Source organism: Thermobia domestica, chromosome 16 (assembly GCF_964235325.1).
Source record: "Thermobia domestica chromosome 16, izTheDome1.hap1.1, whole genome shotgun sequence".
NCBI classification, from domain to species: Eukaryota; Metazoa; Arthropoda; class Insecta; order Zygentoma; family Lepismatidae; genus Thermobia; species Thermobia domestica.
Genome location: NC_137469.1, coordinates 103,338,200 through 103,358,565, shown reverse-complemented (window position 1 = coordinate 103,358,565; position 20,366 = coordinate 103,338,200). Strand labels below are relative to the sequence as shown.

Here is a 20,366-nt window from a genome sequence, read left to right as displayed (position 1 = left end):
TTTTGGAATCTTTCGGAGTTTGAGAGTTGCGTCATTTGATCTGTTGGTTTCCGTAGTTCGAAACACGTCCTCTTTCAGAAATACTTTTATCCGACGCTACACACGTGGTGAATGACTTGAACCACCATCCTTGCTGCTTGCAGTTCCCTTCGAACTGGCAAGCCTTGCAAAACCTCGATGTAGAGTTAATCATTAACTGTCCTTCCAAATAGAACGAACTGATGGAATTCACGTTTGTATTTCACGAGACGTACACCAAAAGGATTTGTCACCACTGACTACTTTTATGAGAAAGTTCGGGTCTTGCATAGTTTTCTCAAGGGTATCTCCAGTCATTCTATCTGATCCACAGTTAACTGCTTCGACATAAACGTTGTACTGATGTGCTCATCAAACCGTTAGATAGAATCGGGGGAATGGAACCATGAGAGAGACCAACTTTTCTTTTTACATTCGCTTCCTCTATGGTCATTCTTGATTATGTATAATCATTGTCACTAGAGCAACCCAAAAACACATTATTTTAGACATATGGGGCCTTATGCAGACTCGTTCTGATGTATGATTAGCGTCATACTAAAGGTCTGACTACTGCAGGAAACATTAGTCGAACTTTTTAGTATAGTACTAATCACGCGTCAGAACGACTCTGCATAAGACCCACGGTTGCTGTCTCGAACAAGATTTTGGTTATTTAAGGGTTCAGATAAAATTACTTTTAAAAAGCATAAATGAAAAATAAGGCATAATTCTCAGAAAAGTAAATGCCGATTTAGTTGTTAGTCTGATTATTGTAACCAAGAATTAAATTCATTGGGCCTTATGCAGACATTGACACGTGACTAGTGTCATACTAAAGAGTTCAACTAACATGTTTCCTGCAGTAGTCATGCCTTTAGTATTGACGCTAATCATACGTCAAAACGACTCTGCATAAGGCCCAGTAAGTTTTACTTCCAACAACAGTGAAAAGCCTGACAACACACCTATATTGAAGTTCCAAATTTTAAGGACTTAAAAATACAACTTTGTGACAAAAAGGCAACAATAAGTTTTCATAGTTCAGCGCACACTTTGAATCAAACAGTTAATCATCTGCTTCATTCGAGAGAAGCTTTTCTACGCTCAATTGGATTTTGAATTTTAAAAGGTTGACAGAAGGGAATAGAGGCTCACCTAAAACTTCTAATTGCCATCTTTTTAAGGTACTGCGATGAAGAGAGTTACTTAAGTAACTAGATCATCATTCTTAATCATTGGATTATTATTTTTATTGCAATGTACACTTATGTGACTTCATGTTATGAGGCTATTTTCTTTTGAACCTCCGCTAGGCCTCCAGGAAGATCCCCGTGAGATGACGAAGCAGGAATAAAACTCAGTTGTTTAATGGACATCTTTTCCTTCCCGATAACACTTTGCTGTTCAATCGTAAAGTAGCGAGCTTTAAAACGTATGGAATGCACTTGAAGCTCCCGCCAAGTTTAAATTATATGATGTAATTCGATTGCTCCAATCGCTGATCTTGAAATTTTAGGAAACAGTTTAGAAATCGTAATTATATCCTTCATGAACCACGTGATTTTGTCGTTGAGCAAGGTCGTCTGTCGCCACCTCCACTCTTGACCACACTTGTCGTCGTGCACACAACTATCATATGAATTCTCGCCGTAATCTTTACTTATTCGACAATGACGTGCGGCTATATTATGCCCTTTTGCCTGGAGAAATTGAATTACACTACTTGGTAGGCGCTTCGATTACATTCGGTATTTCCTTTCTTGATACTCCACGGTGATTGGATGGCAGTCAGTCTATTGGTATCGGGTGGACGACATCCAATAAACAGTTTCGTCCTATCTCCGTTTCGGCATGTTACGTGGTTCTCTCGTGGTGGCTTAGAGGACGTTGAAAACATAAAATAGCATAGGGCATTATTTAACTGTCACAAAAAATCAGTTTATGATATTGGTGAACAGCGTTTGATTTCAATTTATTGATATGAAAGATAATGGTACGTGTAAAGTATTAATAAATAGAGAAAGGTATATAAGAATATTTGCGTTCCATTATTTGTGAAAACAAATTTAATATGAGAGAGTGCTGGGAAGTCTTTAGCTCTGCTCCCTTCCCATTGTCCGATTTGAATAAATTTTGTTTTGCTTGAAAGCTACATATTTCTATATGGTTGTGACCCAAAAATCATAGACCTATTTTTGTTGCAGGTAAGGAATGAATATGACGGATCAGTAAGTGGAGTTCAATGACGTTGAAACTAGAGCAGCAAAGTTCCTCTCTCTCTTGGGGAGTCTGTAAAGATCACCTGTGATGACATGCTACAAACAGCGAGGGTCTATGTCTCCTGTGCTATGCCACTGTTAAGAACTGGGTTGTCAAATTTAAGACATTTTGACGCTAAAGATGAACCTGGCCCTGGGAAACCCTCCGTAGTGAACGTGTCCGAAAAAATTGAAAAGGTGCATGAAATGACTCTCTCAGACCAACGCTTTTCTACTACAAAGATAGCAGAGGATTTAGGTATCTCCTGTGAACGCGTTGGTGTCATGCTTTATAATCTTGAGATGAGAAAACTTTCCGCTAAGTGGCAGAAGCATGCAAGGGTGCTTCGCTCCCAGAGACATTTTGAACAGGATGCCACTAATTTTGTTGCATGTTTAGTCACGTAGGATGAAATATGGATTTATTTGTATGAGCCAGAGACAAAATAGTATCATCGCAGTGGTTTCCTGAGGCCAAAGAAGCTTCAGGTGCAGAAGTCCAGTTCAAAGGTTTTTGCTAGTGAATTCTGGAATCAGAATGGGTAATCTTTGTTGATTATCTATAAGGTACAGTCATGACTGAGGCTTACTGCATCATTACTAGATAGGCACTCAGAGCTGAAGAAAAACCGTTTTGGAAAGTTGTCTACCTTCATGATAATGCATCCTCTCACTAAAGCAATGTTGCAGTGTAAAATCAGCTACATTAGGGTTTGAAACCTTGAATCACCCACCCTATTCACCTGACCTAGCCTCATCTACGACCTATTCCCAAATAATAATAATAATAATAAATTTGCAACATTACTGAAGCGAGTGCAGATGCGGATGACACCCAACTTTTTTTAAGAAGGGATTACAGAAAATGCATCGAATTGAAGCTACAGACTTTTCAGTACTTCCTCGTATAAAACAAATTAGGTTACTGTAGTTTAGTTAAAAAAAAAAAAAAAAAAAGTTTCTTTGCAACTTATATTTTAGTGTCTTCCTTAGGTCCTTAACCCTCTCCTCTCCCTTCAAAAAATAAATATTGCGGAATTCTTGAGTAGATACTAACTATAAATTTGTTACAGGACCGATAGCATCATTGAAACAAATTTGCTTCTTTGCATATGAACTTCAGATACACATGCTGTTAAAACAAAAGGCCTTGGACTGACCAGCCAACGCTCATGTATAAGGTAGAAGGAACCATGGTACTAAAATCTTCACTTCATCATGCGTGCACAATACTTGGAAAAATAATACCAAGTACCGGTATTGTACTTCTTTTAAGAGTCTATCAGAACGTGATTTGTACCAGTTTTCTTTGATTTATCCTATATTGTGTCTATCTACAAATAATGTAGAGAGGCTCTACTTATAGTTTTGAAATGATTACAAGAAAATATTCTCTATTGAATTTTATTGAATAATTTTTAAAACAATCTACAAACACTACTACATCCAATTACAAAATAAAATTTCATATCTCGCTTTTCACAACTGTAATATCAACACTAATTTCAATACGCCAAGCTTCAGTTTCTTCGTATTACTCACTGTTCATTTTTTGTAGCCTTACTCTTACATAATTATTTTTCTGAAACGGACGTACCATAAACACACACTTTTGTTCACATAAATGGAAACTATTAATTTTCGATCTGAATAGTGCAATATAATCTAGTATCCATTTTGAGTGGAAATAAATAAAAATTCCTAAACAATTCCCGTTTCTCATTCCAATCGAACAATTGAAAGCTTCGTTATCACTATCGATGGAAGTTTATTTCCCTAAATGTTTTCCTGTGAAGTTCCGCACTGAGCAAGTGGATTATTTTTTTCAAGCCTTACAATTGCTATTAGTTACATTTCTTACATTGAATGGTTAATTTCGTAAGTAAAATTGAAATCAAGTACTTAGTTTAACATCATAATCGAAAGGTCATCATGTTCTTTCTTAGCTTATACACAGAAATAGTGCAATGTTAAGCTAAATAATTAATTCGATTTCACTCAGGAAGCAGCAGTTTACTGAAAGGTTTATTTTCCTCAGATTTGTACCGCCAAGAACAAAAATAGGTATACACACTCTATAATCACACATTTTGTCAAATAACTTCGAAACAGGTCGCCCAATTTTAATTTTTTATGATGCAGAGAGAATTCCCTGTATATTACTGAAATTCCGATATATATATATATATATATATATATATAATACTGACTTCTAATTATAAATTCATTCGTAAAGTATTGACAAAAGATAGAAAGGCTGTAAACATATACTGTAACCTTTATGTTAAGTTTTAAATTACTTTAAATATATTATGCGAAAGCAGTATTTGTATTTGAATTTCCATAAATAGCTACCTTTGTTCAATGAAAGAATGCTTACTTTTCGGAGATATAATACGAAGATTGTCCAGAAAAAGTTTTATTAACTTGAAAACTGAGGCCATATTTTCAAATACTCACTCTGAACATTAAGGCAAACATCACATCTTAACAAAATATTCTGTATTTCTTTCATTTATTCAGCCGCTCACTCACTCAGAAAATCCTTCAGTTTTATTTCAAAAATGAGGGAAGACCATAAGAGTGGTTTATGGCATACACAGTTCTGACGATTTGATTTCTGAACGAGTCTAAAGCCAGATTTGGCTCCCTGTAAATTTAATCTCTTCATAAAACTTAAGGACTGCTAGTAAAACAGTTGACGGAAGTAGGAAGTAAGTTTTTGTAATAAATTAGCTGTAAAAAACCTATAATGGGGAATACAAACTTTTATGACATCCGATACGATTCCTCAAATGTCTAAGATGACTATGTGGGGAAAAGCTACCGTATGCACACATGTGAATTTGAAAAGGCTTTTCGCGGTTCGTTTGCAATTCTACACCAGGCACCATTCTATCGATGATCTTCGTAATTTAATCAGACACTCAATTTACAATCTTGAACGTTCTAAGAATTATGCTGAAGCCACGAAATATTCAATCTCCACATAAGCCACGATACATATATAAACGCACTGCACAATAACATTTTTAGGACGCCACGTTTTCAAAAATTTAATTTGGTTTTACCTTAACAATTGAAAAAGTTTACTTGAATGACCCTCAACTTCAATCTTCTCATAACGTAAACCATTTGAAGAACAATCTTATCAATAAATTCAAAAGGCTCTTTTGTATCTTGTTATAGTTAAGTTCAAATAAATGTGTTAAACGTCGTTTTGCTGGCAGATGTCAGCATTAAGACAGGTGAGAAAGAGTTTTAATGGGGAAAAGAATTTTTGGAAATTAATTACCCGGATACCTTCACCGTCGATACCAACCACAGAAGAAGCAGCACAAAGATTTCAAATTTGTATTGTGGAGCCTCAACAAATTTTTGTTGACTAGTGTAATTATTTTTAAAATGTTTATTATTTCCCATACAGGCTATCTCCACTAAAACAACCTTCTCTATGTCTTGACAATGCTAACAGCTGTCAGCGAAAATTCGACGTTTAATACGTTCATTTGAACTTCACTGTAACATGATACAAAACAGAACACGAAGTTGTACCTTTTGAGTTTATTGTTAAATATAAACTGTTTTGATATTTTCATTGTTCAAGATACTTAGACCGAAGTACATAACATAAAATACGATGGAAGCCCTCAATTTATTATCCTAATATCTTTTGATATATCCAATTTACCAGTGTTGAACGTGGACGGCCTGATCCTACCAGCAAGATCTCTCTCTCTAATAAACTCCCCGAAAAGACGACGTTTCACTTAATTAAAAATTTGAATTATGCAAAGAAACTGTAGTATATCAGACTATTCAGATACGAAATTAATAAGCCTCCTCAAGAACTCATATTAAATAGAACCATCCCTGTTCCTTTTTTAATCTTTGAGATTTTTGTTTAATATCTGAAAAGTTAAACTGTCTAATAATTCAAGTTTTATCATGTCTCACATTGCATCAACATAATAATATGTAACGCACTGTGAAAAATATGTTCATATGTACGTATAAAAAATATTACCTTACTGCACCACGACACACCTTTCAAAACTACAAGCAATATACTGCATACTCGTAACAAATACTGTTTTGTAGAGGAGGGAGATGGGAAATCACATGGAAACACTAAACCTTCAACATACACACACATGTACACTTGTATTTACATTTTTTTTTACCTCACGTAAACACGATCATTGATACAAATAAGGAGTTATTTTATTTTATTTTATTTGATAAGTACAGCATGTGGTTGTACAGAACACTAATAAATACAGGAAGTAAGTAGAAGAGAGAGAGAAATATTTTAATTGGAGCAAAGTAATGTAAGGGAACTGTAAGAATGACTGAAAAATAATATTCTTTTGTACTCACAACTATAACCTTGCACTGGTGACTCGACACATCTTATTTGCTATTTTAAAAGTCACTTTGTTTTTCTTTATGTTAATTGTCCGTAATGGTTATAATACACTTTGCTGATTGATAATTAACGAAAATCATAGAAAACTATAAAGACGGAATTCTAATTTACTTGTACGATCTTTTAACAGCGTTCCTGAACTTACAAGATATACTAGCAGTACAAAATCTCATTTTATAAGTCTTTAGCACTGTTACATCTTAACATAGTAAATTTTTGACATTAACTTAAAGATATAAATTGACGTGTTATAAAATTAAATTATTAAAACAGTATTTCGTTGACTGTGTCTGGAAGAGTTTTCCTGTACAGTTTCCACCACTTATTATGTGGCTTTATTCACTAGGAGCCTATTTATTAAAATCAGTTGTCTTGTAATATGTTTTTTGTAGGTCGTAAGATATCGTGAAGTAGAAATACTAGAAGTTATTTCTAAATACTAGAGCTGATACCTCTGTTTCTGTTTTTATGGTATATACAGTTGTAAAATATTTGATTTGAAGAAGTTATACACTAATATTAGAAGACTAGTAGTTCTGAGAAATAGGCCCCAAGTATCTCACTTAATCACATGATGAACAAATTACTTTGCACTATTAGACCTCTGAATAAAATGGTTCTTTATGTAGGAGGAAAAAAACATACGTCGATTTCCTCATAAAAACTTTAGACAACATTTCTTCACTGTCACTTCGTTAGTACTTACGAAAAAAAAAAAATATTCATACTTATTAATTAGTGCTATTTAAATTCTAAATGTGGATTAAAACATTTAATATAAACTTTTGGTAAATAATGATATAAAAAATGCAATGAATGTATTCACTTTTGCACTATAAATTTTCAATTCTGAATTTTATTTTACCACAACTACTGGTTTTTAATAATAGAATCCAACTTGTGAACCCGCTTTATACAGAAAACTTTGGAAAAAATAAAAAGTAATTCCGCAATCGACATATAATCCGACAAAGGTTCACCAATTAATTTCAGATAACGCTCGAGTAAACAGTAATTATTAACATCCTTCAGCATTATCCTATATTCTTCAGCAAAGTGCAACACAACCTCATCTCAAAATATGCACAAGTCACACAGTATCTCTGCACTGTCAGTTTTTATGTCATGAAACACACTGTATACTTAACGATCCGAGAAACAACTAAAATGGTTTTCATGATTTCAACGAAACAATTTCAATATTTTCAAACACCGGCAGAAAAACAATGAGATTATTGTTGTAGAAATTGTTCCAAATTAGATTCAACTTAAGTGAATCCTACAACTCTACAATACTCATTCATTTGTTTCACTCATCAACAAGACTAGCTAATAACGATTTGTTTTAATGTACTACCTAATTGGTTTTCATAGCAAATATTACATGCTATAAAAATGTAGAACTGGAATAATGTTGTAATTATCTTTATATGCTTTAAAAAAATCACTCATATTTCTGCCAAAGCCTAACAATTCATTCGTAACACACACTTTAATAGTAATAATTTAATGTGATGCATACAAGACTCATTCTACTACAAGATTTTTTTCATTTATCGTCCACTAAATATCACACGTTCCAAATAATATTTTATTAAATTAATTAAATTTTAGATCCCACAAATGATTATGTTCGTTATTCTAATTCTTTATCACAGATGATTAAAGAACCTTTCACACCAAAAGAATATTTGTGTTATTCTTTTTCGCTCAAATGTCTTATTTCGAGCACACCAAGTATTGCTTTGTTTTGCACTTGTCCCAATAATTAACTAATACCTAGCATCATCACAGCATAAGCGACAAGACTAAAGTTTCTTGTTATAACCACGAATAAGAAATTAAAAGACATTTGGTAATTTTCATTATTTTTTTCAGAGCACATTTCTCTCCTTTCAAAATGGCACTTTAGTCTTGAGGAAAATGTTCATCCCTTAGCATATAACACGTAGTGAAACGGAAAAACAGACCCAGGCATTCGTACAAGGAAAGAATAACACACTGAAATCTGAGAAGGAAGTGTCGGTACTACTTTGGTGTAATTACATTTCATTACAATACATAATGCAATATTGCATATAAGCAAGTATCCAGTTGAAAAAGAAAGAAAAAAAAAAGTTCTTACGGGCTATTAAATGCTACAAGTAACCTGAGACGCCTATAATTATAAATCACTGTCCTGAGTGGTAGGGGGGGGGGGAAAGCTATGGGCAATTATTTTACAATTAGTAAAGCTTACATTTTACGGCTTTTAAGTGAGATAGAAACAAAAAAATAAAAATTGATAGATTACTTGACAAAAGGGTCGATCATAAAGGAAACTGCCACTTAAATATTAAAAGTTCTAATCTAGTAAAGTGCCCGGCAAGCAGATCGGAGATCGAGTCCCCATCAATCGACTGGCCAGAGTTTTCTGTTATTCCAATATTTTTATTTATATACTACAGGATATTGGCATTTGCAGGAGTATTCATATCCAATGAAAAGTGAATAATCGCAATTCAAACTGGTTGCATGTGTGGTAAAGGGTTTTCAATCTTAGCTTTTATATCAGGAAATTTCGTCAAAATGTTTTAAGATTTGCAACCATAATAGTCAGTGTAGAATTTAGTCAACTTGTTTCATACAAGCTTGATGAAGAATAAAGAGGTTATTACATTCTTGAAAGACCAAAGTCAATTTTAGTGGAAGTCAATCTGCAGAAGCCCGGAGTACAGAACAGAAACGCACCACGTTAACAGAAAAGTATTTAATTTGTATTGTACATTTAAAGAAAGAAAAATCATTACTATGCGTTTCTTCATATGTCATTGTGCTACCTAGGTTTGTTTATCATATTTCCAATTGGACCCTATCAAGATAGATGCTTCGAAAGTTGAATCGGAATTTGGAATGATTCAAAACCACCAATATTGTGAAAAACTATTAAATTTATGACTGTATTATGTTGACACCTAAGGAATACAGGATTTATTGTGTGATTCGTAATCATTTTTTGTGAATAGGTAATTTTCTTGATAAATTCTCTATAAAAGTAAATACAAATTGATACTGAAACATTTAAGACGCTACGAAAATATTTGAGAGCGTCATTTTGTTCCATTTTTACAGTATATTTATAAACAATAGATACTATTTATCTTAACTGGCGAACTGTTTGTTACAATATACACTTATTGTAGAACGTAAGACACAAATTCAATTTTTCCACATAATGTTGACACAGTACGACCTCAACATATCCATGTATATTTTCACCACACGAAATTAATTTACATTTTAGAACGGTTAAATCTAATTTGAAAATCCAAAGTAATAGAGAGCGGCTCAAAGAGCATTATCTCAAAATTACAATCTTACCTTTGTATTCAACCCGATGCTCTTATTTAGGATTTCATTTCCACAATAATTTGGCCCTCTCTGTGGACGTGTATTCGTGCATGTAAAATGTCGAATGTCCAAAATGATTGTCGCACATCTATAACTGTCTTCTTGTAAGAATATAATTTGATAAGGATTTTGTAGGGTACTTTTAACACTAATACTATGTGTATAATCGGGAAATGTATATTTGTGATAAATTTCATAGGAAAAGATTATAAATACGAAAATGAGGATGAGTAAAACAAAATGTTGCTAAATGGACAAGAAAGTTTTTTTTTTTTTTTTTTTTTTTCGTTTTATTGTTCTTATTTACTGCTCTTTTGACATGAAATTTGTCACACACCTGTCTTTGCCGATTATACACATAGTAACATAAGAAATACCGGGTAAATTCGTTATCAAATTATATACCTACAACAACATATTTATAGACATGCGACAATAATTTTGGACATGAGTGTACATTCCAGATTACATTTTACAGGCACAAGTACATGGCTCCAGAGATGGCCGAAATATTGTAGATATGAAATCCTAAATAAAGACACCGGGTTGGGTACAAAGGTAAGATTGTAGTTTTAATATATACCCTATAGCATCTATTAGTAACTATAAATCTCAAGTTTATTTCATAACTTACACCCATATCATTACTGCTAAACTTTATGACTGTGTTTGAAGCATTAAGTTATTTCCCAAATGCCAATTTCTTGGACAGACATCTACTGTTATTATTGAGTCAGCAGTAATATTATTCGTACAGAAATAAAATAAACTACTGTGGTAATTGAATTAAAATCGCACAGGAAAATACACGAACTAACGTAATAAGTGCTTATTGGATACGTCCTCCAATTTTCATATACAAAAATCAGATATTTGAATAAAATAGTCTTTATTATTTACCTTTTTTAGTGCATTTTACTATTCTATCATCCAACATTTGCAACTCTAATTGTTCTGAGGTCTTCTTCTGAGCTGACTGTTTCTAAACTGCTTCCTGTGATCACATATCTCTGATTTCTAACTATGTTCTGAATCTGTAAATCTTAAGAGGTGATGACTGGTAATAGTGATGTACAAACTTGGAAAAGGGCTATAGAAGAGTTTTCCAGGAGAAACGACATTCTATGGGAAAGGATGAAGAATCTAGCGCAGAACAGAAGTGGAGAGCTCTCTGGAAAACTTCATACCCAAGTGGGAGAAGAGGACCGTATTAAGTAAGTAAAGACAAAATCAAGGATTTTTTTTTTTTTTTTTTTTTTTTTTTAATCGTCAGTCAAAGAAAAATATTAAGGTATGTAGTTACAAGAAACACTTTGAGTTTTCCTTTTAGAAACAATTTATCTCAGAAAAAGACCTCATAACCATTAAAGGTTGAAATATTGTATAGTAAAATAATGAAACATACTAAAAGAAATAAATATAAATTATTACATTACGAGTACGTACAATCAAAATGAAAACTTTGCTATAAAAGCGAATATGAGTTTTTGTCTGATCTTATCACGTAATAACTACTGAACCAATTTTGATATCATGATACTTGACATGATTATCAACCTTCTCCCATTCCTCTTTTCCAAACGGTCATATAAATTTGTTAAAATGCATATTCTAAGGGGAGCGGGAGTCATAATTTATGCGAAAAACTGAATGGTGATATGTAAAAATAATCGAAAACGGCCTATACTTGTATCCATTTTTCTAGGTTGCTGAGATGAATGATGACATTCTCATGTCGTTTAAGTCCACATTCATTCCCCATCGGTATGGGGTTTAAGGGGTGGAAAGCAGTTGACATTACGGGTTTTATTATTACACTTTCATTGTAATGCGTATTCTAAGGAGGAAAAGGAGTTCAAATATTTCCATAAACCTAATCTCCCCGTTTGAAGAAGAGTCATTTAGGCTAGTAGATACTATCTTTCTGTAAGTGAAAACTAGTTGAATCATTATTAAAAAAAACGAAAATCACTTGGCCGTTAATTGTATGCATTTTGAAAGTAGAAATCCTTACACGGAAAAAACAGTTCAATATTTTCTGGATTTTTTTCAACATATATTTAGGTTATGAAACATTTGCCGTATAACATCCGTTACTACTGGGCAAGTTCATATTGTAGAAAAAGCACACAATTTTTCTCTTAATACAAATACAAATCACTGCATTGTTAGTTTGAGCTGCAAGAATCATAAGTTCAGTACTAACAACTGTACTGCACAAAGAAAGACAATGCTTACATACCGTATAGAAAAGAATAGCACTTCTTATTAAATACATAGCTTTTCATAATTAGCTCCACGGTTTCACACCTCGATAGTACAATAACAAAGGGGGACAAGACAGAGAGAAAATATCTATGTTTTAACGTGTAATAGGTGCCAAACATAGTTGCACATTTTATCATCAGAAACTAGTCGTGACGAAGTATGGCGTTCACTATTGAGAAGCAAGCTTTTAGCTTTTGTCGTCTTAGAATTTGCTAAATTTGAGATTGTTATGAAAATGAGGGGTAGATTTTTGTCTGTATGTACTTCTGTTTGAAATTTGCATATATACGAAATCTGCATATCTAGACTGTCACAGTAGATTAGATATAGCTACATTGTAATCAAGTCTTCCTATCCTCAGTGCGACTCGCGCTAGCTCGAGCTGGAGCTCACAAAATGTCATTTAGCTCGTGATCACCAAGGATTCAGCCTCGCTATTTTCAATGAGGCTCGCATTTATTGAGCCCAAAGCCGGGCTCGCGTGTCTGGAAATTTCTGCATTAGACACATTTAGCAAACTCAGTTTCACATAGAGATGCTTCTTACCAGTGAACGCCATGTTTCGTCACGACTATCCTTTGGTAGTCCCGAATATTCAGGACTGTGTGCTGCATCCACCGAATATTCAAGTACATACGATAATTAATAAAAAGACGAAGACTGAAATTATTTTAACATTTTCTTTCCCCCACGTAGTAATAAACTTAGTAGTTGAAAAAAAAAAAATATTAACTAAATGCAACGTCAACGAATATTGCAGAAAAACATGATATTTCTTTTAAAACTCATTTACTTTCTTCATAATGACATACAAAACAAAACAATTGTATAACTGAATTTGAATTTGTCACTCGTGCTAAGCATTTACTTCTAGCTTTTATATGAGTTCTTTTATTTTTCAAGTCAATATTATATCATATATATATGAATTACATGAAAATCACTAATACTTGTTCTTACAGATTTAACAATATGGGGTTAACACCTCGATGCACAATGTGGAAGTAACAATCAATTTTCATCATTCTCATAATTTTATAGTTGACCGACCCATGATGATTCATTCGATGTGAAAATCTAAAACTAGTAGTTCTATGTAGCTAATGATCAGGCTGTTTTTTAGCTCTGCCTCCAGCAACAGAACTCTACATATAAAATGTACGTCTATGTTGTCATCCTATATACAACATAACAAAAATATATAACCAGAATATCGCGATTATTATTAGTACTTGCTATTTCATTTTGATAAAGTGGACAGATGAGCAAAACAAAAGCAAAATTCATTCTTGTTCTGGTCACATAAAAACAAGAATACACAGTCGCCACCAATACATAATACCAGTAGAATATACGTATTCTCTTGTCTTAGTACAAACTGGTACGAAAGATATGTTACCAGTATTTATTGTTCTGATTTCCTTCGCCGCAAACGAACTCCTGCTCTGAGAATTTGTGCAACTTCGCATAAGAAAAGGAAGTCAAGTTTTTCGTTGGCACACGGATTAAAGTTTAACGTTTTTCTTCAACATCGACGATATAAAGTTCAGAATGATTAAACCGTGTGTAACATTTTAGTTATGACGTAGAGAAAAGTAATTTGCCGTAGGTTACAGAAAGCCTTATTCAAAATAGTTCACATGTACCAATATTAATGACAAAAGAACACGTATAAAATGAGCATACTTTTCCTGGCGACTATACATAAAAGTGCTTTAAATAACAGTTGAATAAAACAGTAAACATCTTTTTATTTAATCTTCAAATTAATTTTATCTGATCACATATTCTCTGTCACAAACATAAAGACATTTTGTTTTTAAGAGAAAAGTCTCAGAGTAAAAATGAAACAATATAACAATTGACAAGCGTATAGAATGAAATCAAACAAGAAAATGGTACTGCAGTATATACTTTTGTTGAGGCATTTCATTAGCATTCGAGTTGATGTCGTGTTTTGTATATAGCTAAATTACACGATGTGATATTTATTAACTCTTAAATTAAATTCCATTTCTCATTTTAGAAAGAATAAATAAATAAACGAAATTAATAGCACAGTATTGACGAACGGGTACGAAAGATAGTTACCAGTATTTAATGTTCTTATTTCCTTCGCCGCAAACGAACTCCTGCTCCGAGAATTTATGCAACTTAGCATAAGAAAAGGAAGTCAAGTTTTTCGTTGACATAGGGATTAAAGTTTAACGTTTTTTTTTTTGTTTTTTTTTTCAATATCGAGGCTAAAAGTTGCTGCTTAATGTGAGATCCGAGCCAGTACTCCTGATTGTACTTGAACCAAGTACCTTTCACCGGAGACTGAACCATGCACAAAAAGAACGCACATTAGCAACTTGGCTGTCAAGGAGGGGGGGGGGGTCTTTTATTCAAGAAAGATAAAGTATTATTTAAAATAAATTCTGCACAATGGATCCGTTCTTGAAGAACAATGATTTTAACTGTTGTTCAGAACAACACAATGGTAGGAAATAATAACCACGTTCTTGTTCAATGCGAATATTATGCTGTGTTGGGAAAAAAACAACTTAAAAAGTCACTCGTTTATGACTTTGAGGTTAAATAAGACGAATGCTTTTAGTGAATGACTATAAAATAATCAGTGAAATTAGAATGACAGAAGAAACGGGAGAACCTTAAAGAAAAAACTAGACCCGATTTTGTCCACAAGATCAAGTAATCTAAGATCGACCCAAGGACTTCTCGCATCAGAGGTCAGCGAATTCCACTTAACCAATGTCCCCTCACGTCAGTTTTCGAAACTTTGGCGACTTCATTTGATCTAATCTGACTGTTGACTCGAGCGCTGTTAATATCTCATCAACAAACTTATTATTTACACGTAAGATATGTAAGGAAATCTCATGTGAAAATTGCTTTTTGAGTTGCTTATTAGGAAGATTTTGCACCTTTGTTGATAGACTTTGATAATCCAGTTTAGAAGGAGAGCATGATCTGTAAAATTTAGTAGGAAGACAGAACACAACTGTGAAAAAGAGATGACGTCGAAATACGATATTAAGTGTGAAGAACATTCCAAAAACACTTAAACTTGTTCTGAGCATGCAACTCAGGAGAAAAATATCTTCCGTTTCATCAAAGTCCGAAACTACAATGGTGGAAGAAACCGTACAAGTATAAATGATGAGATACCGGCAGTAGATACGCCTCAACCTCGTGAAATACTTATTTTCTGCTTGTAATTTAGTTTTGGTTGTTTTTAACGAGACTTTTCAGATATTACGTTTTAAACACTAGTCTTATGTTAAAATTTTGTGTATGAAATTTTTTCAAAGAGGGAACAGAATCAACAACATATTAGTATAATTGAGGGCCACCGAGAGTCCCATCTATAATTCAAGGATATAGTAATCGTTGTCAATATTATGCAATACCAATAATGATAACGAAACTCAAGAACTTTATTTAAGAATAAAGTATACCTTGGTATCACTGCACCGCAGCATTTTAAATTAGACTTTGGTATACCAAGTTTTTGAAAAGTAGAAAAATTGTGCTGTGGAGAATTACTTTCTATTTGAAGACGCAGGAAAGTAGTTGCCAGTTTCTATGACTATTTTACTATTATATATTACCATTATTATTCGTTTCTTTGAATAATAGCTTGTCTTTCATTAGGATTATCTTAATCTGTATTTAGTTTTGGACTGTTGATCTCACGAAATAGGCCTCAGATTCCTTATTCCTTTCTTCTTCTGATTTAAATTTGAAAAGAATGGATTTGTTTAATCTGGGATTGTCACAATACATTAGAAAAGACATAGAAATATTATGCAATGGTTTATGTTACAGATATACTCCTAAATGTTTTATTATGCTTCATTCATGTCAGTAGCAACACAGTTTTCAAATAAAAAAATGTTCTCCTACAGGAAAAGAAACGAGAAATTTTCACGTTATCCTCTACAAATTATGTGTGTTGTATCAAATATGAAAATTAGTGTTGCTATTTCACTAAAAGAAGTTACTGTTAAGATGATGCGATTTAATTTTGTGGGGAGTATAAATAGTTAATGTAATACAAATGATACGATCGTGAGTCTGAAGAAGTTAGAGAAAAATTTTATTAATCATTCTTTACTTACCTTGCTCTAACCGAACTTACCCTAAAGAAGGAACCGAGTAGATGAAACAACAGTTCGTTCACGCCGAAAGAGGAAAACATAGTAAACTCTGAAGTTGAAATTTATTTGAAAAAGTAAAAAAAGGCAATCGTTTTCTAACAGTTTGAAAAATGAATAAAGGCTTAAAATTATCGAACATTATCGATATTAAACATCATTAAAGAACTTGATTCTTAACTTGGAAAAATAAAACATAATTCAAAACAAATAATGCAATATGTCACTGGTATTACTCAGCAACGTTATTTTGATTTCAACGAGGAAAACTTATTCGGTATTTTGTTTGAGAGAACATTTTTAAAGTACACTCCCCTCTTTATCGACTCAAGCATACATAATACGCACGCACATCCACATACGTCACATACATCCATATATATACAATTGCCACCACATATCACACTGTACAGACAATACAGTATAGAGAAACAGCAAGATCAAATACAGACATTACTTAATACTCTACAGGCTATGGAAATTTACTACCATATAAATCAGTCTTAATCTATATAAGAACATACATACATATATTTTCACTTCCTGCTGTATAATATCCTAGATATTTATATATTTAAAAAAAAAGTAACACAAAGGAAGAAAAACCCCTAGCTGTGTCAGATTATCAGTTCATTTGCTACTAAACAGTTCAATATACTGCAAATAAGCCATCTGAAATACAGCTAGTCTCACTAATAACGAATATCCCTGCACAAAAAATATCAGTTAAAGAGTATGTAATACTCTTCTACCTGGTCATTTGTGTACATTCATTTCTAATACAAAAGTGGTATTTATACGCTATTACGCCTACCGTAACCCACGTATCCACAATGTATAAAAGCTCTAAATTTTGTTTTTTTTAAGTGATTGCTAGATATTATGTGCCAAATCAGATTGCAATGACAATGATGCAAATGTTTATAATTTACACACCATGATCCGAATGATGCAAATGTTTATAATTTACACACCATGATCCGAACATATTTCTATATGTTCCTAGTTTTCAATAAGCCAATCATTTTGAATTATATTCATTCAGACAACTACCAAAAGAAGTAGTGTATTGCTTCCTATTACAGCTAGCATTATGTAGCTGTGTAACATGATGCATTTTAGGAACGCTCAATTCATCTAAAAAATCAAATATACATTATTGTGGATACATGTCAACCGTGAAATCTTTTAACCCAATAGTATTATTGATAAATTATCGAAAGAACATAAATAAATGGCATCTGCAAAGCGTAAAAAAAGGAGCTTACAACCAGTCATCCCCTTTCTTCAATACAATAGCTATTAGGTGATCTGTGTCAACTATGGTTTTCAACGAAAGTCCTGTAAAAAGAAACGTTACGTAAATAGCAGAACTATTTAAGCAAATCTTAAAGAAATAATACCTACTAGTGCAATCCTTACATTTAATAGAGTTTGTCTTGATATTATTTAAAACCCTCCTGAAGTCCTTGAAACATGGCATTCTTACCCTCAATTTTAGTGACTGACATTGTCTCTCAGATTTATATTTACGAGGTTTGACAATCAAGTTCCAGGATTGATACTAGTATTCTATAACTGTTAATGACAAAATTATTTATCATGTGAGATTCATGCTCATGATAGCTTCTTCTTCGGCAGGACATGAAGATTTGGCATCTGCATCCTTTTAAACATTGGTGATCAAAGACATCTGGTTCCCATTGTCAAGTATTCTTACATTAAACAAAGGCAAACATTCAGATTTGCTGTAAGTGAGAGAAATCAGCAACAGAGACTTACGAGATGATTACAACTGTTACCATCAGAATACATTATCTCCTGATCCTGTTTTTGAATGCTACACCTGATTTCGTAATGGACGTGAAGACATTTCTGATTACCCAGGAACTGCAGTCAAGCAGTTGCTTAGAGGAACATGTGCAGCGTGTTTGCGACCTGCTGCAATCAGCCCGCCGTATCATGAATGATGTGCTGCACATCAACCACGAAAAGATCCGGTAGATCCTAAAAAATCTGGGAAAAAGAAAGATTTGTGCGAAGTTTGTGCCTGAGCAAACATCTCGGAGTTAATTAAATCCGTGAAGTCATACCCTTTACTGCTGGATCACACTGTCCCAGCGATGAAACTTGGCGCTATCAATATAAGAATAATGACAATGAGAACCAAGGTGTCTTCGATGACTGATGTCAAGAAGAGCACTGATACTCTCTTTACCAAATCTTCACGTCCTAGAAAAGAAGAATATGACAGTATCAGTCTCACGTAATAAATAAGTTTCTGTCATTGGCAATTGCAGAACCAGCCATCAATCTGAAACTTCTCTGTAACCTTATAGCTGAACATCCAGCAGTAGAGCCTTGTGACCCAAAGAATGCGGACGATAAATGAATATGTTATTATGAAAGAGTACGTAAAATGGCTACAGGAAATACCTCTGATATATTGACCCGACATTGTAACTCACCAGAACGTATGATCAAAATAAGAACCTTTCTCACCAGAGGTGAGCGGTATATTACTGAAAACCCGTCCTCCCTATAAACGATCCAAAAACAGATGGAGAAGCTAGAGTAGAGAAACAATAATATGCTTCCATTCCATATTTCAATGGCACTCTTACAAAATTACTCGACTGCGAAACGAAAACATCCTGATTGTGCATGCATCACCTAAAGAAAAAATCATTGCAGCGTTTACATCACACAAGATCTTGATGCGTCAGCAAAATATAAATTGCTTGTAAATTGGATTCCTTTTCACCCCCTTGTATATCCGTTCTTCACTACCATTCCCATCATCTATTGTACATGTCTTCGTAATTATATGCTATTCCATAATTTCGTCTATCAAAAGCACCCATATTTTAAAAAAACATCTGTAAAAAATGAAATGAAATCTTTAGGTTTTACGTCCCACGGTTATGCCGGTTAGGCTAAAGGAGACGGTGATTATGAGAAACGAATGAAATGGTGGAATGAAGAAAGTGGGAGGAAACGGGAGAATCCCGAGAAAACCCACGAACACGATGTTTGTCCACCACGAAGTTCACACGGCGCGAGCTGGGATCGAACTAGGGACCCCAAGCACCGGAGGTGAACGCTCTACCACTAAGCTACCGTTAAAGAACATTTGTCTTGATAAACTGCTTCCTATTTGTCTAATAAGAATTTTATTCCGCAATAAAACTTAGAACGTTATCAGAAGAGTAATATCAGTAAATAAACAAATCCCGCTAAAGATAGTAAAGATGACCACGCCCAGAAGTTTCAATTTCGTCCGGTAGATGTCAGCCGCTGATGGATGTTTGCTGCTATTTAACGCCGCAATGTGTTTACTTCAAAAATTCTAGAAATATACACTTTGGCTTCAAAAGAAGAAAATGGGATATCGATAGTCACCATTATCCGCGAAGTTAACGGATTGACTAAATTAACGAACTATCCACTGCAAATAATAATAATAATAATAATAATAATAATAATAATAATAATAATAATAATAATAATAATAATAATAATAATAATAAATCAAAAATTCGCTTTCGTTCAAGAATTGGGTGGAGGAGTAAGGACGTAGTAACTTAAAATCTTGTAAGTCCTACTTCCGTGAACCTAATAAATAAAAGAAAAGATTATACTTCTGGAAAGTGTATCCGATGTATCGTCCCGGACGTTAAACTCACAATCAACTCAACTCAACTCAACTCAACTCGGACATACCATTCCCCTACATCAGTGCTATTCAACATGTTTTCCCCACGAACTCCTAACAATATTTTTTCATTCAAACTGTAACCGTCCCTCCCCCTTCCGATTTAATATATTTATCCATATCAA

The 20,366-nt window shown here is 33.5% G+C and overlaps 1 protein-coding gene across 1 annotated transcript in view; it reads right to left on the bottom strand.

Annotated features, from left to right (window-relative positions):
* Positions 1-4,578: 4,578 nt before the first annotated feature.
* LOC145673288 (uncharacterized) overlaps positions 4,579-20,366 on the bottom strand; it is an 85,174-nt gene continuing 69,386 nt past the window's right edge. Inside the window, exon 11 of the mRNA XM_081742859.1 lies at positions 4,579-17,867. Coding sequence (XP_081598985.1) covers positions 17,791-17,867 — 77 coding nt within the window. The 3' untranslated portion in view covers positions 4,579-17,790. The remainder of the gene's footprint in view (positions 17,868-20,366) is intronic.